General features: G+C 42.5%; 1 protein-coding gene across 4 annotated transcripts; it reads left to right on the top strand.

The window, feature by feature from the left end:
* The first annotated feature begins 735 nt into the window (after nucleotides 1-735).
* LOC120455430 (rho GTPase-activating protein 15) lies at nucleotides 736-23377 on the top strand. Of its 4 annotated transcripts, none has more exons than XM_039641611.2 (6): nucleotides 736-808; nucleotides 1401-1966; nucleotides 20276-20450; nucleotides 21831-21858; nucleotides 21926-22417; nucleotides 22650-23377. In XM_039641611.2, exons 2-6 carry the CDS (start codon nucleotides 1421-1423, stop codon nucleotides 22831-22833), a joined length of 1425 nt encoding a protein of 474 aa, XP_039497545.1. In that variant the 5' UTR covers nucleotides 736-808; nucleotides 1401-1420; the 3' UTR covers nucleotides 22834-23377. The 4 variants fall into 4 exon arrangements, with proteins under 4 accessions (XP_039497545.1, XP_039497543.1, XP_039497546.1 ...); XM_039641609.2 differs by having other exon boundaries at nucleotides 737-875; XM_039641612.1 differs by having other exon boundaries at nucleotides 755-769.
* Nucleotides 23378-23448: the final 71 nt, after the last annotated feature.

The raw sequence follows: 23448 nt of genomic DNA, 5'->3' as shown, positions 1-23448 counted from the left end.
CTGGAATCTGGCATCTGGGTATTCGGGTTTTCGATCTATACAATATGCCGCACATTGTTGTTTCTCGATTTGCATGCGGACTAGGCGAAGAAAGCTCTCCATGCGGGGTAAATAAATAAATAATTAAATAAAAGTCAACACCCATAATGGGTGCACAGTGGTCGCTGGAAAAATCAATATTCCACTGCTGAATCCAGGGGTTCAGAAGTTTCGAAAACAAGTTTCCTTAAATCAATAAATCAAAATTTCTATAACCAATAAAAGTGACGCTTTTATAGCTTACCTTAAACTAGTTTTAAATGAAATGCGTGGGAAGTGAGTTTCCATAAGTATAAATAATGTGTTTTATAGCATTACTAGCAAAAAAATATCAAGAAATCAAGGTGATTAAAGTTTTTTTAATATAAAAGATATATAGATGAAGCAGGCTGTAGTTTCTGTCAGGCTTCTCTTACGAATAATCTCACATAATAGCATTCACTGTATCGAGCGTTTGTCGGCCATAAAATTAGTTTCGGAACCACTGTGCGCCTAGAAGAGCGCCATAAACAAAACAAAAACCGAAAAAAGACCAACAAAGTCTGCAAAAAGAAGCAACAGCCAAAGCGGCAAGAAAAGCGATTACGCCAACAGCCGCTGCTGCATCAGTCGGCGTCGCAGTCGCAGTCGCCGTCGCTGCTGGCGTTGGCGGTAAGGTAACGGTGGCGCTTGAAGGCGGTAACGCTGCCAGCGCGATTTAGTTGGCCGCCGCTGCCCGAACGCGTCTCCCGTGCGTTAATACTCAGTTTTCGATACGAACTACGCCATGGTCTAGTCCCCATTCCATTTCATGCCATACCATTTACAATTTCCATTTCGATTTCCATTGGCCTCGTGTAATTATGATATTTTCCAGGGTGTTACGATTCTATTATTGATTTGTGTGGCCCAAGAAACGCGCTCCACCCGCGCTAAAAAGTGATAAGAAGTGGACGCGTTGCTCATGCTTTTGGCTTTCCTCCGACGTTTTCACGTTTCGTTTAAGTGCACTGAGAAAAGAGGAGTCAAATCTTCAGCAAGTCAATTAAACAAATGTTCTGCTATCGATAGAAAATTAGAGCCACACACTTTGTGTATCACATGAATAGAAAATAACTTGTGATCAGACTCACCTTAAAGCGATTTTTACCACCAGAAATGTAGTCAAACGTAATTTTTACAAGCCCAAAAAACGTGACGCCCACAAGCAAACCCCATTTCTTTTCAGTGAATCTCGCCCACACAACACAAAAGACATAGAAACAAAAGTTGAAAAAAAAAAACAGTCCAGAGTGTAAAGTGAAAGAGTGAAGAATTGGAAAAGAGCAGAATCGTGCAGATTTCGTGTGTGTGATATCAGTTCTTTTTTTTGTGTCTTATAGTTTTTTTGCACAGTGTGATCATGGCCGGCGATGCAGAGAACAAAAGGGGCTATCGCACCATATTTCGCAGCATATCCCAGGTGTTCTACGCCAATGCCAAAAACTCGAGTAATGCCAACAGCAACAATAACAACAACAACATCATCGGCTACAACAACAACAGCATTGAGAACAACAACGAAGGCTTCGGGCGACTGACAGTGACGCTAACCAGCATAACACCACCCACAGCCACCTGGACGTCCACATCGCCCACCATCTCCACGTGCACCACTGCGTCCGCATCGGCGGGCTCCTCCACCGCATCCTCGTCGCCACTGGCCAGCAGATCGGCGGCGCGCTCGGCAGAGAATATATCCTGCAGCGAGTGCGGTAACCCAGATCCGTATCATGGTCAGGACATGGATTCCACAAAGGGTCAAGCCCTCACGCCCGAAGTGCCAGCAAGTGTTGAACTACGGACAGCAGTGCCGGCTCCAGCTGCCAGTGCGGATCAAAACAAGAAGCTAAGGGCCAGTTCCATGCTCGACCTGACCTCCAATCATCGCCAGCAGAACGCCTTGAGGGTAAGTCCTAGCCACCTAGAAGCATGCATCAATTAGTGGAATAGCCACCGCCCTTCAAATGCCAGTCACCCACCAGTGACCAGACCCATCCATCAAGACCCATCCATCACATGGTAATCAGCACAGAAAGCTGGCAGTTTTGAATCAATCCTTAACTTTTAAGCCTCTATAATGTACGGTAACAGATATTTTCGTAATTTATTTAAGTGATCACCACCATGTGCGATAAGCCAGTAATTTAATAGAGATGCACAAATGCTAATCAGTGGTAATACCTCTTTAAAATGTAGATTAGCAGCCACTAATAGAGCCAAAGATTGAATTTCCCTGAACATTTTTTTCGACTGATAACTCGTATCAGCGTGATTTATCGCCGATTCATAGGATTTCCCCGGCCCATGAATTTCACTGGGCCGGCGATTTAAACCCGTTTACGGTCCGTTAGCGGTCTTTCATTGGAGGGCACTGAGTTTTGACGGAAATTTGCATTCCCAGTGAAAGTGAGATCGGAACGGGTTCCGTCAGAGTTCCGTTGGGTCCGAAAGTGAAAAGCTATTTTCCACTTGCCCCATCTTGGCGTCCTTCGGATCGCTTCGCTTGCAGATCAACTCATTTTGATAACTAATTTGCTTTGTAAAGAAGAAACTATATGATATAAGATATGGTATAAATTATAATTACTCTTTAGACTATGATGACCCACGTGAAGCACTTTGAGTTCCATGAAAACCATTGGCCATTTCCCAATTACCCAATAAATCATACAAGCAAGTTCATTTATAACAAAAAACACTTTATGTACACAAGTTATTACATTTCCGTTTGTACGAAGAATGCGATAAAAATATGTATGAACATATTTCGTAACCTTAACCTTGATGATTACTTTGTAGTTTACTGACCCATTTCCATGGGATAAAGTACAAGCATAAATGATTTTGTTGCTGTGGAAACTAAGTTTACTTCCTGGCAACGTTTGGTGCACATTTTCACATAATTTTACAAAACGAATTTATACATTATTTGATAACCAACATAAATCACTTGAAATACTATGGAATGGCGATTGCAATGGCACTGGGGGGCTTACATACATTGTGCCATACGAAGAGCGTCTTAACCCGCTAAAGCCCCCTTAACCCATGCGGTTTTCTCACTGATGCAATGGCAAAATGCATTGCGCATGGTCTTATTTCGAGCTTTTGTCTGTTTCGTTTTCCGTTGCGTGTTTTGCCGTTCGCCTTTGCTATTGCTTTATCATCTTTTAGTCCATCTGCGTTTTCGTTTTCATTTCCATTTCCATTGTTGGGCTTTACTTAGCGACTAATTGCGAGTGCAGCTGCGCATGCGTGTTGCGCGCGACTTGGCAGCGATTCGGGCGCGTTTTCCCAGCGAATTTTGCATTGCGAAATGGGAGAAATGAAACCAGGAAAAATAGAATATAACCATTATAAGCTGGGTCTCATTAGCAAGCAATTGCCAAGCGAATTTCTCTGATGCGAATGGGGGACATAAAAGACATGCACCGGGAGAAAATATATACTAGTTAAATAACTAAAAGAATGAGTATCTTACATCTATTTTTCGGCTTAGAACAAAATGCTGCATACTTTCAGACACCGAATGCATCTAATGAAACCAAAAACCAAACTTTTAAGTGTATTTAAAATGCTAATAATTTGGATTCCAAGTGTTAAATCATTTTTTTTTGCGGTGCAGAGTTTATCACTTGGTTCGTTGACTGACGAGTGAAACAATTTTGTCATCAGTCAACGGGCACAAATACACGTACGCAGTCGGTCACATAGATACTCTGCGTGCATTATTTCCATTTGGCTTTATTTATGCATTTCATTTTCTCGCTCTGATTTGCCCCGCACTTCTGGCTCAAAATTTCTCTTTTAATTTCATTTTTTTCTTTGTTAATGCAGCGCCAAGTAGAATTGTCATCGTCTGATTGACACTTGAGCTGACATTCTCATTTCAATTCGGATTCGTACTCGTTTACGTATTTCGATTCCAATTTCAGCTTCCGTTATCACCCCCCTCCAACGCCACCCCCTGCATGTGTCATTGAGTTTTCACAATTTTTATCTCAGCGTTTTTATCTCAAATTGTTCTATGAGTAAAGTTTCGGAGCTCTTCGACAGCGTGTTACTGATAGGAAAGTGTGGAAATGAGATATACAGAAGCGGGTTTATTCCCTAATTGGAATAAGTTAGATCTGGAATTCAGAACTGTATTTGCTTATTAAAAGTTTGATCAAAAACAAAATGATATAGGAAATAAAATTAATTTACTTATACTTTATACAGTGTTGATTATTTATTCAAACTAAATAGGTCATCTAATATACAGAATTTTTCCTGACTGTTTAAAAAAATGCATATATACACGTTTCTAAAACTGATAACTTTCAGTCCAAGTACTTGATAGCAATTCGATATTTGCAATAGTGTGCAGGGGAAACCAAGTAAACAATATGGTTAAAATCGGAAATAGTTTACACAGTAACGCAACGATTAATCAAAATTAAAAACGAATTTACATAAATATGAACAAAATTAATCTCATAACATTTAACTGAATCCTCTGTAATCCACACGTTTCTCATTAGCCACGCAAACGTTTAAATGCTATTAATTAGGAGGCATGAAACACTTAAAAATGCAGTGCATTTTTATCGCCTCTTCCACAGCAATTTACACAAATTGTTTTTCTTTATTATCAATTATTATTACTAATTTGCCGGATTAGATTTTATGCTTGACTTGTATAGAGCATTGAATGAGTCACAGGCGATGGTCAATAAAAAATACCAATTAAAGTAGTTTCGTTTTTTTTTTTATTATTTTACCAGCAGCTCTTCATTTGAATTTGAGGCGTTGACAAAAGCTGCTGGCTTCGGTCACCCAAAACCCTTCCCTTGCCACGCACACACACACACTCAGACATACAGGCACTCACACACACACTCAGATACACTCACAGATACTCACACTCTTTTCAACTCGATCTATCTGTTGCTGCTGTCGCGCTTAATAAAATTCATTAAAAAAGGAGAAGACCGCCGTCCAACAATAATAATCATAAAGTGAACTCAATGGGGTAGAGGGAGGGGGTGGCATGGCTGGGGGATGGGGAGTAAACACCAATACAACCACAAGGAGCATTGAAAGCCGCCGTAGGGTTGGCGCTTTGACTATTTTATTGCTAGTCAAAAAAATGTTCTATCTTATACAAATTATTTGAGCTTCAAGTTTTTTACATATTCCGAAAATAAGATCCACTTAAAATATTCCAAATTATGGAATAGATAGACATCTTTCTGGGAAGTCTGGGAAACTTATTTTACTTATAATACTTATATATCGGCACTTTTAGAAATCGTTTAAAATGTGTTTAGTTTTTTTAAACTTTATTTTTGATTTTCTAAATCTCTTCGCTTGTCATAATGACATGTTTAGTCTTATTATTATCGCTTAAACTATTTAAATTCACTTGTTTCCCGAATCCATCGGTTTTCATTGTCGCAACTCGACAACACTGGATTGGAGTTGCAGCCAACTCATTACCGACAGAAACATAATGCTGCCAAAGACGCGAGTCTGGTTCTGGACAGGGATCTGGATGTGGATGTGGCTGTGGATGTGGATGTGGATGTGGATGTGGATGTGGATGTGGATGTGGATGTGGATGTGGATGTGGATGGGGACGAGGCTGTGGATTTGGTTGGGACATGGATGGGACTTGGACAGGGCCATCAGCCATCAACCATCATCCACGGGCCATGAGCCGTGGGCCACCCCTTTTTAATTCTTGGTTTTTTGTTTGTTTTTTTTTTTGGGAAAAGAAGGCGGCCGAGGAAGACCCGCAGAAAAACCAAACCAAATATGAGTTGGGGGAAAAGAACGATGGAAACTGAAAGCGAAAACATGAAAAATATGTTCCCCAGGAACTAATTCACCCAGCACTGCGAATGATAAATGCCCTCTGAAAAATGAAAACGTTTTCAGAATGATTTTTTATAGATATTAGATTTGAAAACGTATTTTTCTGGATTTGCAAATATGTATAATTTTATTTACTAGTTAAATGTATTTTTGCATTAATTTATGCATTTAAAACTTATTAATTTTGGTACTTCGTGCATTAAGAAGGGTATTAAAAATTTATAAAATATGTAACTTTTTTGGGATCTACTCTTAGTAATCCCTAGAAAACCCTATGATTTATGGGTATATTTCTGGATATAGGGTAGCTGATAGCAAACAGTTGAATGCAATGTTGGTCACTGCCTGAATGCATTTCCTTATTTCGGTGTGTTGTTGTGTAGTCGTATCTGTATTTGCGTTTGTATATGTATTTGTATCTGCTGGATACATTTGCTGCCGACGGCAGCGAAGCCAACAACAACAATTGTGTTCATTGTGCTTAATTAATTTAGTTCAAAGATCAAGCGACCATATTGCTGAACATCGGCTGCACTGCATTTTCATTTTTATTTTCATTTTCATTCCCAGTCTCACTCTCATTCGCGCTTTTAAAGTCTCTGCCCCGGAATTATTCTTTTTCTCCAAAGATGCATCCTCATGTTTCGCTTTCTCCATTTTCTCCCGCTTCTGTTTTTATATTGAATTTGAGATCTTTGCACAGTCGGTGGTATACTATATACAATTTGCATATACAATAGCAACCATTATAACCGAAGAGGATTTATTTATCAGTTTGTTTTCCTTAATTAAAACTTTACTGGTTGGGAGGTTTCAAAAATTTTAAAAAAAGCTTAAGATCTTTTAAGATCCTATGTGTTTAGGCTGGGTTTGTGCTCAACGTGCAGTTCTCATTTTCATATCCGATTCGCTTGCAATAAAGTGTTGAACAAAAGTACATATACTCGCATGCATATTGCAATCGGTTTACGCAACTGTTGTGCATAACTTGAACAGTGTTTAGCATTCATCATGGTTAGTTACCCTGCCAGTCCCGCCCCCCTCCTGCGTTACCAGTACCGACCCTACTCCCATATTGTTTTTTTGCACCCCCAACCCAACTGAAAACGAACTCCCAACTCTTCCAACAGAGCCCCCTCCTCCAGGGACCACCGCACTCGATATGCTTAATTAGGCAACGGGCGTTGAGTATAAAAAGCGTCTTTTGTCGCTGCCACACCCCACACCCCACCTCCACCTCCACCTCTACATCCACCCAGCCCATGCCACCCCCAACCCTTACACGCACACACACACACACACACACACTCGCAAATGTGGCGGCGCACTGCCAGACAGAGCCACACATGTTGCCCATGTTCCATTACACACATGTGGCTCGGTTTCAGTTCAGTTTTAGTTTGGTTCTGCTCTGTTCTGTTCTGTTCTGTTCAGTTCTGGGCTTTTGCCTCCCCATCACTGATCTCTGGCCCACACTGGTCAGCATGGAATTGGGACAAAGGAGTGGTTGAAGCTCCGTTTGCATGAGTCATATTGTGTGACTTAAGCTGCCCATAGCCCATGATGATGAACTTCAGTGGGCAACTCATATTCATAATTTTGATTCAATTTGATTTAATTTTATTTAATTTGATTAAATTTGAATTAATTTTATTGAATTTGATTTAATTTCATTTAATTTGATTTCATTTGATCTAATTTGTTTTTGTTTGATTTAATTTCATTTAATTTGATTTAATTTGAACTAATTTTATTTAACTTGATTTGATTTTATTTAATTTGGTTTAATTTAAATAAATATTTGCCCCAACTCTGTATTTAAAGATATTTTGCATCTGTTCAGCGAAAGTGCACGCTTATAATTCCCAACTTGTTTTTTCATTAAACTAAACAGCACATTTTGGTCCAGAACAATGGGTTTGGGGTGCCCACTTTTGCTGACTAGTGTGGAGTGCTCGAGTTCCCTGGGTGACCGGAGGTCGGCATCTCCATAGCCACCGACTCGTGGCGTCGACGTCGACTGCGACTGCGACGTCAATCGCTTACGAGGCGAACCGCCGCCACCCAAGAAAATTCTCGGCGGCATCTTGAGTTCAATTTCAGTTGATATTCTGTTAAATTCGCGAACGCGTCGCGCCTGCAGCTCCCGATTTGATGGAGAGTTCCACCTCAAGCCCTATTTCGTAATGCTCCTCTATTTAAAACGCTCGGCTTATCAGTGCCGAAATTCGAATTCGAAATTCGTACTTTTTGTTTTGGTGCTCGAGTTTCGGGATTGATCGACTATAAATTTATAGATCTTGTAAACAAACAAAGCAAAACAGTGCATTTTGGGGAAATTGGAGAGAAAGTGAGATAAGCGCTGTGAGATAACGGACCAAACCCCGTTTTATTTGTTCTTCCTTTCTTTCGCTCATTTGTGGGTGTGTGTGTGCTCTGTGTTTCTTTCTGAATTGCAGTACACATGGTAAACAACGTCATCGTCATTCATTCATTTGTCGCCATCTGAAAATGAACGGCGATGAATCATCGGCATAGGCAAATCCGCGCTTAATTTACAATCCACGCTGATTGCATTGTTGTCTCCTTGGGAGCTGCACAATTTGGACAGGTTTTATTGACGGGGTCACGAAGGTCTCGAACCAATGCCCAAAAGTATGCAAGTCGGTCACTGAGGCGCCCGAAAAAATCAAAGTTGTGCGTTTTTTTTTGGTAGTTAAAGGAAAGCACCTGCAAACTGTTTATTTTGGAAGTGTTGAAGATAAAAGTGAAATGCAGTTTATGGTGTTTTGTATAGAATCCTGTGACCTTGTGCTGCTGCTGGAAGCAACTATAATTTATAACTTGGTTTAGGAAAACGAATTTCATAACTAAGATGCTCAATAAGGCAGTGAATTCATAGATCATGTTCCAAAAATATGATTTATTTTATATCAGCAATAAGAAAAAATATTAGTAAATAAGAAAATTTAATAATTAAATGTAGCTTAGGTCTTTAAAATGAAAAGAAGAATTTGGATAAATACTTTCAAAATTCCCAAAATGAGTAACTCCCAGAAAGGGCAACTCTGCAAAGTCAGGCTTCAAATTAGTTTGTTCCTTTATGAACATGAGATATATTTTGCAAATAAATAACATTTTTATTTAAAATTATTTTCATATATAATTTATAATTATTTCAACCCAATAAAACGGGTTCTTGGCCAGGCAAACAATTCTCTAGATTCTAGACCTAAGTACGATTAACACCGTGAAAATGTTTTTCCCTACCAACATTTGTGCCTAAAGATCTAAATCTGTTGTATTTTAAAAGAACAAATTCTCTCGACTGGAATTGAATCGATTTTATTTAAATGACGCTGTAACAATTGGTGGTGGAGAATGCAAAACATGTTTTAAGCATCTAAAACCCCAACCGGTTTCCCTTTTTCGCCCCAAGCCGATTATGATTAATGGCGGCGATCCTAGATCAAAGAATTACGAATAATACGAAGCCCCCGAAGAAGATTTTAACCAAGAAGATCAACCATCGAGATAAACATGATTTCCCCACTTACGCCGATCAAGAGATTAATGTAGGGAGCCTCGTTTCTTGGCACCTTAACTCCATTAGGCTCACTCTCGCCTTCCGTTTGGGATAACTGTGCACTCGAAGAAAAGCTCACTGAGAAGATAGAACATATTAATAAATGGAATATGCCAATTTGTGGTTTCCTAAAATGAAGGAATTGTAGAATTAGCACTCTTACATTTGAAATTCCCTTTTAAATAATAAAAAACACTATCTTTCTGCATTACCAGTGGCTAGTATTTTTGCCAGTGTAGACTGAGCACATTCCATATTCCACACACCATGTTCCACATTCCATCTACCTGGCGGCACCTGTGAGGCGTAGGTGAGGAAGTCGACGATCGTTACACAATTCTCGACTGGCCAACCTGTTTCTCTGGTGTTTCTCCCCCCTCTCCGCTCTCATCGCCCTGCCAGGGCCTTCATTTCGAGTCCGAGGGATAAGGACGGGGGTTACGAGAGGACCGACATGGTTTGGTGGATCGGTTAGTGACTCATCTCCCCGTATATCAACAAAAAACAAAACCCAGCACGCCCAAAAAGAAGCAGCGCTGTAGAATTCTAGCCATAAGAAATGCATTGGGGGAATTTTTCCACTTTAAACGATCTTTCAGGGCAAAGAAGCCATTCATTTTAAAGCTCTAAAGTGGATTAGTGATATGTTAGGATCTCTTTTGGTGTCTATTATAATTAGGTATTTGACTTTGGGTTATAAGTATAATTTCATTAACATAGTTTAACTATGCTTATATTAAAAGAAATGCATTATTGATACTATATCACATTACTCAGTAGGCTTTTTGAGAGCTGTTTTCAATAGAAATAGTTAGAATCCATTTCCTCAAAAACCCATTTCAAAGAAAGTTAAGCCAGAGAAGTCGATGGCTTGGAGGAAAACTGAGTGCAGAGTGCAGCGACTTTGGAGGAGATAATGAATACCGCTGATTGCAGTCGGAAGCGGGGGGAAAAGAGACAGAAACACAGATAGGGGCTAGTGGCTTCACTTAAAGAGTTCAAGCCCATTGACTTTTCTCAGCGCCTACACTGCGAGAACTAAGGTCGTTTTTGGGCTGTGATGCAAGTAATAGCAAGTTATCAAAGGAAACTGGGGGTTTATGTTTCATTCTTTTATTTTAAAATAAGAGATTGTAGAGTCATATGATTATTTTCAAATCGAATATTATGTAAATGAAAGGCCTTCGCGACATTTCTTTGTGCGGTGCATGAAATTCTCTCGAAGACAGTGCTCACTCACTATCTCTCCGGTTGCCTCGCTTGGCGATTATTTTCTCACTTAATAATGAATTACGATGTGACGCAGCGGCGATAAGAGAAAGTAGGGTGGCAGAAGAAGAAACAACAAAAAAAGAGAGATGCCACGGCAGGCGAAGGACATCAATGATAACGTCGGCATGGAGGCGCACATCTACGAGAATCTGCCGGGCCTGACCTCCACTCCCAAAGGTCTCCTCAACTCGGAGCTGCGCAAGTATTTTCCGCGCGAGGCGATCTACGAGAATCTTTGTCGCGGATGCGGCTATGGCGTGTTTGCCGCCCAAGGACGCTACTGCCATTTCTGCCAGTGCATCGTGAGCGGGGGCGTGGTGAGTACAACGCCTCCCCCTCCCCCACCACCACCGCCCCTTTTGCCGACTTCCGGCGAGAGCAGCAACATCTACGAGAACATCTGCGATTCGTGCCGCGGCATTTACAGCGACAACGAGCGCTGTCGGTGTCAAAGGTCAGAGACGCCCGTCAAAGCGCCCGTACCGCCCACACCACCCACACCGGCCACACCGTCCACACCGCCCACCAAGGTCAAGTCGCGCTCGCTCTTGGGCTACTCCAAGTCCAGTGCGGCGACCTTGACCCGTCTCTTCGGCTCTCTTAAGCAACTGAATCGGTCCTCGTCGCTGCAGCGCAAAATATTCCCGAAAACTCCGACGAATGGCAGTGGCAGCGCTGGCTCCCTGGAAATCATCCACAATGTGGACGAGGTGTTTCGCACCCAGGAGACTTTTGACCTTCAGCGCATTTGCGAACTCAAGCTGGAGCAGCAGCAGCTGAAGAGCAGCCAGAGCGATCAGCACATCTACGGCCGCGTAAGAGAGCCCGAAGAGAGCCAATGCCAGAGCCACAAGAAAGAGCACAAGAAGCCGCGCGTCTCCCGCATACGCCTGCTGCAGGACGAAAGTGCAGCGGATGCATCGGGATCATCATCATTGTATCTCAACGAGAGCATCTGCCAGTGGATGACCTCACTGAGGCGACAGGTGCACCACTACGACGAGGGGCCGTGGCAGCAGCCAAAGAGCGTGCCAGCGCGCGATCCTTTGGCCGCCGCCGAAGAGAGCTCGGTCACACTGCGACGAAGCACGGAGGAGAGAGCGAAGTGCGCGGACGAGCAGGCGAAGTTGGTCAAGGACTTTAAGCGGAAGCTGCAGCTGAAGAGAGTGGAGCCCGTCGAGCCCGTGAAGCTGGAAAGAGAGCAAAGGCGCTGCGCTATTACGACGAACTTTGTGAATGACTATCTGAGCGCACTTGGCGAAGAGAAAGAGTCAGTGCGACAACAACAGCAACAGGTGACCGCAATCGAAGAGAACGTCGCAGTCGCCGCGATTCAGCCTCAAGTCTCTGTCTCCCTCTTGCGCTTGATGCAGAGCCTCGCTCTTTCGGCCAGCTTGCACGTGTGTGTGCGTGGCTTTCTCACCGCCTATGACAAATCGTTCAGCTTGTGGCTCTGGCTCCAGCAACAACAACAACAACAACAACAACAACAGCAGCAGCAACAAGTACCGATCAACGGTTATCGCCAAAGGAGAGCGCGTGACTCAGTTGCTGGGGATTGGCGACGGCGCCTGCCTCTCTTCGCCTTCCCCATCGGCGGCGGCAACGATCGTTTGGTGGCCTCGGCTTCGGTTTCAGTTACGCCAGCGATTTCAGAGAGCGTAGACGTGTGTGCTGCTGCTGCGTCGCGACGTCGCGCGATCCGAAGTACGAAGCGAAGAGGGACAGCGATAGTCAGGGAAGAGGGTGTGCGCGGGGGCGAGAGCTCCACCAGCAGTAACAGCAGCAAGAAAAACAATAATAATAACAGTAACAACAACAACAACAACAAGAACAACAACAACAACAACAACACCAGCGGAGCTTTGATGGCGGCGCCAAAGCCAAACGGCGAGGCAGAGCGCCCCACAACAAACAGCAGCATCAACAACAACAACAATAACAACAACAATGACAGCATCAGCGGCAACAACAACAATAACCATCATACCGTTGACAATGAAAGCGGCATCAAAAACAACAACAACAACAATAACAACAACAACGGCAATTGCAATGTCAATGAACAACAGCAACAACAAGAAGTGCAGCCAATCACACAGGTCAACACTCATTAATAAGAAACAAAAACACAAGCCGCATTAGTCAAAGGCAAAATTAAAGTGCACAGAGAGAAAAATTAGAAAGAAAAAAAAATGCTTGAAAAAATAATGGTCCAAAAAACGATCAATAAAGTGATTAAAATCTGATTGACACGCTCGAATTTCCGCAAAACGAAATCAAACCAATTTTGATATCGCAGTGATACAAATCGTACAAATCGTAAATAAATACAATTTTCGTGATTCCCAAATGCAAACCGTCAAATCAGTTAAAAATTAATCAAAGTCGATTAAATTCGCTCCATTATTTTTTTTCTGTTCTAAGATATGGAAAATGCAGTACGATAGCATTGTGATAATATTGTGATGCAACTATATTTCTCTCAGTGTACTTGGTTTCGTTGCGTTTCACTGCAGTTCAAAATTGACTAACGATTCGCGTGCGAAAGGGATGCCAACGTTCGATTGGCCATTGAAACGAAAAAAAAAAATAAACAAACTTATCTAATTAAAAACAACCATTAAACAATGCAAAAAATGTGGAGTAAAACAAACAAGTTTGCAATGAAAACACAAGATAACTATAAAATAATCAGCGTTTAATTAACGTCATTTTTTTACTTATTTTTTTTTAAATCTGTTTTTTTGCTATTATGCGATAAAAAGTAAACTTACCATCACTGCGGCATAAAAAAGTTCAATATTGCGATTTCTAGTAAAGAAGTTATTAATGGAGCAACTCATTGCTTGCTGGCTGCATATTAATGATAATTTCCATTAAAAGCTCCACTGCGGCTTTTGTTATTTTACGTAATTACCCAACTAATTAACTAAGTTTATCAGTTTACAATTTTTTCCGGTGAAAAGTTCCTATAGAAGACTTTAAATGTTTTTATTGAGATGTTTGAAAATCAAAACAATTTCCCACCGTTTTGCAAGTCAATTATTGAAGCGAGTGAAACACAACAGTCGAAACAGGATATTATTTCCGGTTTGACAAGATCGTATGTTTCTATCCAAACTTTTAGAATTGCGTTATCAAAGTCCGTCGTCCAGCGCCAAAAGTACCCGTTCGAAATCCCAACACATCCTTGAGCAATCCCCGCCAGACTGAGGAGGAGCAGACGAAGCCGAACGGAGGGGAAAAGCATAAACTGAGCGTAAACTCCTTTGCTGCGGGGAATCCATGCCAAGAGGAGCAGGAGGAGGAGGAGTCCATTTACCAGCCCATTTGGCAGTTCAAGACCCTGGAACCCGTCGATCAGGAGTTAATTGAAGCCTTGCCCGTCGAGGGCGAGGATGAGGAGGAGGAGGAGGAGGAGGACGAGGACGAGGAAGACGACGACCTGGATGACGAGGAGGAGGATCTGGGGGCATACGACGAGTCCCTGCCGTGCGATGCTGATGCCGATGCGGATGTAATGGCACTCCAGGCGGCGGCGGTCTTTGCCGCTGGAGTGCGACACAAGCTATCCACATCGACGCTGACCAAGCGTTCCAAGCTGATGATGCCGACGCCCCTGCCCTCGCCCACCGCCTCCATGGACCACGGAGCATGGGAGACGGACATGGAGTTCATGTACTCGCGCGAGAGCAAGGAGGAGGAAGCGGATGAGACGCTCAGCCTGGGCAGCACGGTGACGAACAGCACAGCGACCTTGGGTTCCATCAGCAGCACTGGCAGCAGCAGTGTCACCGGACACCCAAAGGATACGCCAAAGGATCTGCCAGCGGATCAGCAGCCACCTGCAGTGGCGATGACGAAGCAGGCGGAGATTGTGCCCCTGGTGCATCCGATCCTCAGGAACATTTGCATTTTCTACAGCCAAAAAGATCCGAATAAGTACAGCGCTATATTCTACGACTACCATCGATCGCTGGTCCACCAGCGGTTCATGACCCGCATCCGCCGCCCGGCACCACCACCGCCACCCGCCCAGGTGACCATCACAACCAGCACGAGTCTAGCACCACGCAGCGATGACAGTGGCTGCAGTTGCGAGGCGGAGGATTCGGATCACCATCAGCACAACCGGACGCCGGCCATTCCGAAGCCCTTGAAGGAGGAGTGGGAGCGGGCCCTGCTCGCCGCGGTGGCGGTGGCTGGCAAGAGGGGCGTGGCTCCGCGGGCGGGACGCAAGCTGCGCGTCCGCTCCAATGCGAGGCTGCTGCTCACGGACTCCGTGCTGGCGTGGCGGGAAACGCTGCAGGATGTGCACTGCTGCGAGGACGAGGAGGACATGGTGAGTGGGTGGGGTAAAGGTACTAAAAATTGAAAGGAAAACCATACAATAGGAAATTCAATCCATTGCCAATAATTTAAATCAACAGCGCCATTAAGCTGGAGTATAATAATTAAACTACTAGAATTTAAGTTACGTTTAAATATGGATATACATATGTATCTCATATATGTATGTATTTTACTCCACCTAAGTATCCGAATCTTTAAAAGCGATATAAGAGATATAAATAATCTAAAAATAGTAGGGAAGTCATTTCGCATCAACGTAGAATCAAGCTTAAAGTCGTGACTTATAATTTTTTTGCGCTGGATAAGTTTGAGCTTGATTAAATCTGTATTTTGAAATACAGTTGTTTTAAGCACACTTAACAAATAAGTTCAGTCTGTTTTCCGAGTGTACCACTGTCACTTGCAATTTGCCATATACGTTCTCCCAGTCTCTTCGGTTGGCCATTGTTTCGCCACTTGTTACTTGTCACATCAATTAAAGTTCGCAAATGTATCTGTATCTTAGTATCCTAGGTATCTCTGTATCTCTGTAACTCGGTATCCACGGCTCATGCGATTGTTTCGGCTGATCTGTAGTCGGTGAACCCCTTCGCTGAGGGCTCAAAAAGTTACCCAACCTTCCGTTTGGGGAGCCGAAAAGTTTTGCTGCACAGGGTATCACACTGGGAGGTCACGACTTTGGGTTGATTTGGAAAAGATACTGATTTATTTCTTACAGATTCATTTATTCTCTGGTCACGAACCAATCGCAAATTGCGACCTAACTTTTGTTGCACTAACTAATTAGCATGATTTTATCTGAGTTTTTGAATTGATAGTATACAGGTGTACATATATAAAATTATAATATATATATGTTATAAAGATATTGATAATTTGTCAAGGGTTCTAGTGCTTTGTGTTGCAACTTCGGTTTCTCTAGGGCATTTTTGAGTCGACCGCAAATGTATCTTTTGGTTACCCAAACTTGGCTTTTGATTGCAATTTGTTTATAACGCCTGTAGGTGTGTATGTACATATGTACGTGTGTGTGTGCAATTGTATATATGTATGTACAACTGTAGATAGGTACGTGTGCTGCTTTCTGCATAATGTATTTTTATTTATTTGCCTCTCACGTTTGTTGTTTTCTGTTTGCTGCAGTTGCCCTTGCCGCTGCCGCTGCATGTGAAATTCCATAGAAATTCGCAGGGAGAGTTCATCCCCCCCCCCCTTTTTTTTGGCCCCCTTCGATACCCCGCCCCTGGATGCGAGGGCCCCAACATGTTGATTCACATTTCGCGAACGACAATTATTTATTTATTTTGTCGTATTTATTTTCCTCGTTTTTTGCCATGCATATATTCTGCGTTAATATATGTACATACACATGTATGTATCCGTTAGTGTTTTTGTGTCTAAAGTTAATTTTTTTTGATTTTTGTTATAAACTTTGGCAAACCGGTTCTCCGCTTGAGAATAGAACTTTTGCTGGATTTCGTATACCCTTTTGTACAGTATGCCACTAGTCAATGTAAAAATTCTCCTTTTTATTGTGCAAAATAAAAATTTAATGATAAAGCTTTGAGTTCGCCAAATGAGTGAACTTGCAGTGTTATCCAAATAATCATTTAAATGAATGTTCAATTTGCACATTTTATGAGGCATTTTTGAGTCGGTTTTTTTGTGTGGCTTTTTCCCCTTTTCTTATGTGTAATTTCCTGGCTCGAAGCTGCGTTCATGGCATTTATCAGCATTTAATTGGTTAATCATTAGTCAAATATTTCTGTAACTCTTCGTCGTTTTGTAAACGCCTTGAATGCTTCTCCTCTGTGTTCCTTCTCGGAACCATTAACCATACAGAACCTTTGACTGAGAACTGATCCACCAAATTTTATCGCTGAGACTGTAAAAATCGTAACGGAACTTGAGTGTTCCATAAATAAGACTGCGTGATTGTGATTGTGATATGTGTACGGATATGTTTACGTGTGCATATGCAAAAGATTAAATTCGCTTGAAGCTCTTTTTCTCCCATTTCGATGGCATTTAACTGGTTGTTTCATTCGCCATCTCTTTATATTATGGAGTGTGTGAATTCTATTGTTTCTCGAACTTAAAAAAAAAAGAGGCGACTTCTCAAGTGGCCTCATATGCTGTGTTGTGTCAAACTGAAGTGGCAAAGTAAATTTATTTAGTTTGTCAACACTTTTGAAATAGGCTCACTTGGGAAACACGATCTCAATGGGTCTTCAGATGAGCCGAACTCAAAGATTTCTACGAGTGAGTGGATGGATTGCCCACGCAGTCGAAAAGATTTCGAATTGGTGCTTTGGAAAGGAGGGGCTTCAAGGCAGCTGCTCTGCTCTGCTCTGCTCCTCTTCTTGATATCCAAACGAAAAGCCCCAAAAATAATACACAAAAAAAAAAAAACACAAAAAATCGAGCAAAACAAAAAGGTCAACTTAGCCTGAGTCGACTTTGTTTGGCTTTCGGATCATTTGTTTATTTTCCGCGGTTCGTATCGGGTTTTATTTTCAGTTCTTTTTTTTATTTCGGCTTGCCGTGGCTTTTTTCAGTGAATCATGTGGCGATTGTGGCGAATGTTGCGATACATATGTATTTAGATATAGACATAGAGATACTGTATCTGCGGGCGCGCGAATAAGGCAAAAATAAAGCAATGCAAACACATGTAGCAATGTACCAGCACTAGTACTATTCGAGGTCGTATCAATTAAATCGCGTTACCTTCCTATTTTTTTTTTTCGGGCTTTATGGTTACGTACTCTGCTGTTTGGGCGCACATAAATTTCCATTTTGTGTAAGGCAAAGGCAAAATAAATAAAAAAAAAAACAGCGAAACTGCGCCATATTTGTGCTTTTGTTTACGCTCGCAGAAATAATTTAAAATACCATAGCGGCACTCGTATGGAAAACCGAATAAACCGAATAAAAGTAAACCAAACGCCGAAAACAGCAAGCAAATTAGCCAAAACAAATTGAGTCTAATCAGTTTGAACGCCACGGCTCGAGTCCCAATTGCCGGAATTATCTTGAGCTAATTGGGGGGTTCGAACTGAACGAACGAATATCCGATATTTATTCGATCGATTTCGCACGAAAGACATTTGTTCATTTCGATTTTAGGTTCTGTTTATTTAACTTTTCTCTTGTTGATACTGTAAAACAGACTTTGGCACTGCAACAACAAACCCAATTTGGGGGAATCGAAGTACACATGTAATGCGGCCAAATCAATATATATAAATGCATTTCAGGGCAATAGATCGGGGTCATAGAACCAATAGGTTCAAAGACTATATTGTCATTATCAGAATCTGCTCTAAAATACGAGTATTACTATCAAGAAAATACCATACTACTTGTTTTATTGTTTTCCATAGTGGATAAGATATTATTTATCTTAAAGCTGAGTTTGGGATACAGACAAGTACAACAAGTTACATTAAATTACTATTACTTATCGGAACATTAAGTTTTGACAGTCTGAAAATAGTGGTGAATTCATGAGAAATTCTTTAGATTTCTGGTGCCACTCTGAACTCGAGTAGTGCAAAATTTGGGGATTTCCCCCAATAACTTATTTTTTAAATTAAGATACAGTGGGCACTGGCGAAAAGCATTTATTTCTGGCGCTTTCTGAAAGATAAAATCGTTTTAAAAGGCATAACTATCAGAAATGCAATATATACTTTTAAAGCATGTTTCAGATAGATTCGATCTGTTGAGCTAAAGATCCAACAAGATATCAGGGCTACATTTCATCTTGTGCTAATAGTTTGGCTGTAGTGTTTTAAGATCGAGATACATTCCGGATGAAAGCGTTTTAAAATGTGTAACTAACTGAAATACTTACATTTTAAACATGTTTCAGATAGATTGTAGATCTGTTGAGCTAAAGATCTGCTAATAGTTTACCTATATCTTTTAAGATCGAGATACATTCTGAATGGCACCAATAGTTTGCCCGCTGGAACTTGCAGATACATATATGTATATATGCCATATGGGGTGTAGAATAACCCTCCCCCCCCTGCTCCCCGAAACGTTTTGTACATATGTCGCCGATAACCTGAGGATTTTGTTTATGCTGGCGTAAACAGATCGGTTGGGCGGCCGCAGGGGGGTGGCAGCTGGTCGGTGGGGGCTGGTGGGCGGATGGGGGGCCGTGGGCGGCTGGTCGGGTGGGCGTGGCGTTGGCGATAAATGCATTGGCAGCGACACCTTGGAGCGGCACTGTTCGATTAACCGTTATCTTGGACGCTTGCATTTATTTTCCGTGGCGTTGCGCGATTTCTTGCGACTCGAAATCAATTCCTTATCGCAATTGTTTTCTGTATCGCCGTTTGTTTGTGTTCCGCTTTCCGTTCGCCCCGCTGTCCACCGCGAAAGAGATAGCGCATAGCTATAGTGGGTGTGCAGCCGAAAGGGAGTGCAAGCGAGATAGAGAGACAGAGAGAGAGAGGGAAGGAAAGCGTGGCGATAAGACATGGCAGGCAGATTCAATCCCAAGCGAAGGCAAACAACGGTGAGCGATGGGTGGAACCGAAAAGAAACCCACTAAACAGAAAGAACTTCCCCCGAACTAATGGCAGTTACGGTATGAACAAGAAAATAACCACTTCTGGCCCAGGCTTCGACTATCAAATACCTCGTGGAGTCGCTATAATAACTCATTTAAAAAAGAAAATGAATTCAATTGTTATTTTTGGTGTTTCTATGCCTTCTATATGAAGAAGTAGTTTTATACAAAGTGGAACTTCTTTAACTGGCTAAATCCTAATTGTGTAGTTTTTGTGAATTTTAAGCTCTTCCATCTAAACATCACGCCCTTTGGCCGCTCTAATAATAGGTATTAAAGCGAAAAGAAAAAAAATGGCAAGAAAATAAACATCGACAACGGCACGAAAAGCTGCAATTAATTTGCAGACGTTTCTTGGATTGTCGGATTGTGTATCTCAATTGTACGCTCCCAGAACTTCTGCACTAGATAGCACCGCACTTTTGCCCACTTTTCCGCCCTTTTTCCCCCTTACCCCACCCAGCTTTTCCGAACCGAAACCGAACCGAACTTGAATATTTATGCACTGCGTGACTCTGACACCACTCTCTGTGGGTTGTTTATTTGCCATTTTGCAGATTGTGCCAGTGACTGACATTCTGCGGGCGCAGCAGATCCAGGAGGACAATGAGGTGCAACAGACGCAGCAGACCACGATTCTGCAGCGCTTCAAGAGCGTCTCCATCGGCAACCTGCTCGATCTGCCCGGCGAGGATGACAAGAAGTCCATCAAGAATCGCATGCGAATGAAGTGTAAGTAAACCCATTTATTGCCATAAGAGAAAATGTTGCATATTTAGATATTCGGATGGCTTAGATGGTAAATCTTGATATTCATCAGGTGCACTTGCACAATATGATAAACATTTTATTAATTATGGGGAATTACCGTAGACTTGTACCTAGGGCACCAGATTTGCTGAATTGTCGGGAAATTATTGATACCTGTTTAGTTATATGCAGGTGTGTTTAAATATTATTTTCATATAAATGGCAAGTTGCAAGTGCGTTGATTAAACAACTTCAATATACTTCAATAGCACAGGCAAACACTTGTGCAATTTTGGCAAAGGGAAATCATATCTGGGCTATAAACAATTAGTTTGTAACATTGATGCTGCAAAAGGCGCAATAATTTGTGTCCGCTTGGCAGCATTTAGTCACCTTCCGAAAGTGTCTGCCACTTCTTGTGCCATCGATGACTTTCCTTCGGGGGAATTCAGCGCCAACCGGTTAAAGGAGGGCGCCCCACTGTCTGCGAAGATGGAGCCGCTCTTGGAGCCCCGATTCCAAGTAGAAGCCACCAACGCGAATTGAAAACCCATTAGCCATGCACTCGAACAAATGCGCTTTAGAAATGATCTTTAAGCTCGGTATTCATGGCAGCAAAGCTCTACACTTTAATAGAGATCTTTAAATAGCTCAAGTAAAGCGTTCTTTTGCTGTTCATAAGACATTTTATATGTGGAATTTGTGCACAAAGCTCACCTAATTTTTTCAAGTGCATTTGAGGCTCGAGCTGGCCTTTTAAGGTCGTTGCGGCCCACACAGCGACTGGCTGACTTCTATGTACGGGTATCTAAATGTAGCTAAGTATCTACGTATCTATGTATCTATGTATCTATCTACGGACGCCTGAGTTCCCATTCATTGCGAAGACGAATACTAGAGTCTCTCTCTCTCTCTGGGATTTTTGTTAATGAAAGCGGGTTTCACTTTTTGCCGGACGCGGGGATTTTGCATAGCTTTGGCTGCGGCTGCGGCTGCTGCTTTATTCGGATAATGCAAATGAGTCGTTAATGAGTCACTATCTTCGTAAGGAGAGGAATGCTTGAGTAACTGGCTGACTGGCTGACTGACTGCGTGACTGAGTGACTGATTGAGTGACTGACATTCCTTGAGGCTGCGATACTTTGCTTAGGCAAGCGAACTTCTACGCATTTCGCAGTAGTGTCTCTCAGTCGGGAGTGGCTCGATCCCTGATCGCCCGTTTGCAGCGGAATGTCGAAGGATTCCTTCGTCCTCGTCAGGAATTGGTCGCAACGTAGCCCCTTAATGCAGTTGCAAGTCGAGCAATAATTTTGAATAATTTCTTTTTCCATGTTTGGGTGCGCGATGACGAAATCAATGCAGTCGCCGTCAACAGCAATGTGTTTCGCATGTAAGTAATACATATATATAGTGTAATATATAAGAATGCATTTGATAAATCAACTGCACACTTTCAGCAACCGTTCCCCGAAGAGCGAGAAGAAGTCGCGTCCACGTCGTGGCCAGGTGAACAGCCTGTACCTGGATGAGCAGAAGTATCCGCTCTTCGCCGCTCCGCTCAGCGCACTGGAGCTCAACATGACCGACCATCCAAATGTGCCGCGCTTCGTGGTCGACGTGTGCACCTACATCGAGCAGCCGGAGTGCATCGAACAGGATGGACTGTACCGCGCCTCGGGCAACAAGGTTCTGGTGGACGAGCTGCGCAAGAAGCTGACCCACCTGTACGATCCACGCTGGCTGCACACGGACGACATCCATACGCTGACCAGCCTGCACAAGCAATTCTTCCGGGAGCTCACCTCTCCACTGATCACCCAGGAGGCGTACGAGCGTCTGGGCAGGAGCCTCAACGACGACGCCGCCATCGAGCGGATGAGCTTGGCTTTCGACGACATGCCGGAGCCGAATCGCTCCACGCTGCGCTTCCTCATCAGGCACTTGACCAGGTTAGTGGCCACACAATGCAGTGTTTCGTTGAAGTACACGCAGAGAAAAAGTGTGCCAACGATTCGTTCAAGTTTAGTCAACATCAGAAGTTATGAGCTGTAATACGGCTGATCTTGTGAGCTGCCATGAATCACGTAAAGATTAATCTGATGTATTCACACTTCCTATGGATATATATATGTATATGAGTTTGGATTCTGCCTTTAACTAATGTTTATGTATACTTTTCAGAGTTGCCGCCGCCAGCGCTTCGAATCGCATGCCGTCCACCAATCTGGCCATCGTTTGGGGTCCCTGTCTGCTGAGCGCCAATCAGATACAGCTGGACATCGGACGCATGAACATGCTGGCCAAGGTGCTGATCGAGAACTATGATCGCATCTTTCATCCGGACAATGAGCGTCTAGTTTGTTAGGATGCTGTTTACCCGCCCTCCGCTGCCACGCCCCCTCCCCCCACTCCGCACATCACAAGATCGAGCTGCATCGATGAACAAGTGCCTCAAACATCAAACATCACCATGTGTCCACCTTCTCACCCTATGTTTAACATAATAATACTTCTTTTTTTTTTGTTGTCAGCTTTAAATTGATGTTCTTCTTCGCTAATTTTAATATTCTAATTACTTTATTTACTCATTGGAAATGGGAGTTCGCATTCGTTCGTGCCCATCAAGAAAATACTTACCAAAAAGACAGTAGACTAAGTTTATACTAAAGATAACTGGGGGAAACCGCACGAAAAGAACATAATGTAAAACGATAAACTTTGTGGCGGTACAGTGAGCACTGCCTGCGGCCAACCTAACAACATGACGAAATTTCATTTTTTTTTTTTACATCGTATATAAGATGTGATATTCGCTGCAAACCGCAAAGCGTGAATATTATTTGTATTTATACCTATATTAATAAACCATATAAAATATACGAATAAAGTCCAATACAGTAGATAGGCTACACAAATGTTTTTTTTTTGTTCGAACTTGAAAGACACTTGGAGTGTGAAAGCCAAAAATTGTATATTTTCT

This window comes from Drosophila santomea, chromosome X (assembly GCF_016746245.2).
Source record: "Drosophila santomea strain STO CAGO 1482 chromosome X, Prin_Dsan_1.1, whole genome shotgun sequence".
Lineage (NCBI taxonomy): Eukaryota > Metazoa > Arthropoda > Insecta > Diptera > Drosophilidae > Drosophila > Drosophila santomea.
This window is presented reverse-complemented; position numbering and strand designations above follow the sequence as displayed.

Coding starts and splice junctions, on each gene's coding strand:
- LOC120455430 (XM_039641608.1), top strand. CDS start 10,864: ATGCCACGGCAGGCGAAGGACATCAATGATAACGTCGGCATGGAGGCG. Junction 12,880..13,907: donor AAGTGCAGCCAATCACACAG/GTCAACACTCAT, acceptor CCAAACTTTTAG/AATTGCGTTATCAAAGTCCG. Junction 22,418..22,649: donor CTCATCAGGCACTTGACCAG/GTTAGTGGCCAC, acceptor TATACTTTTCAG/AGTTGCCGCCGCCAGCGCTT.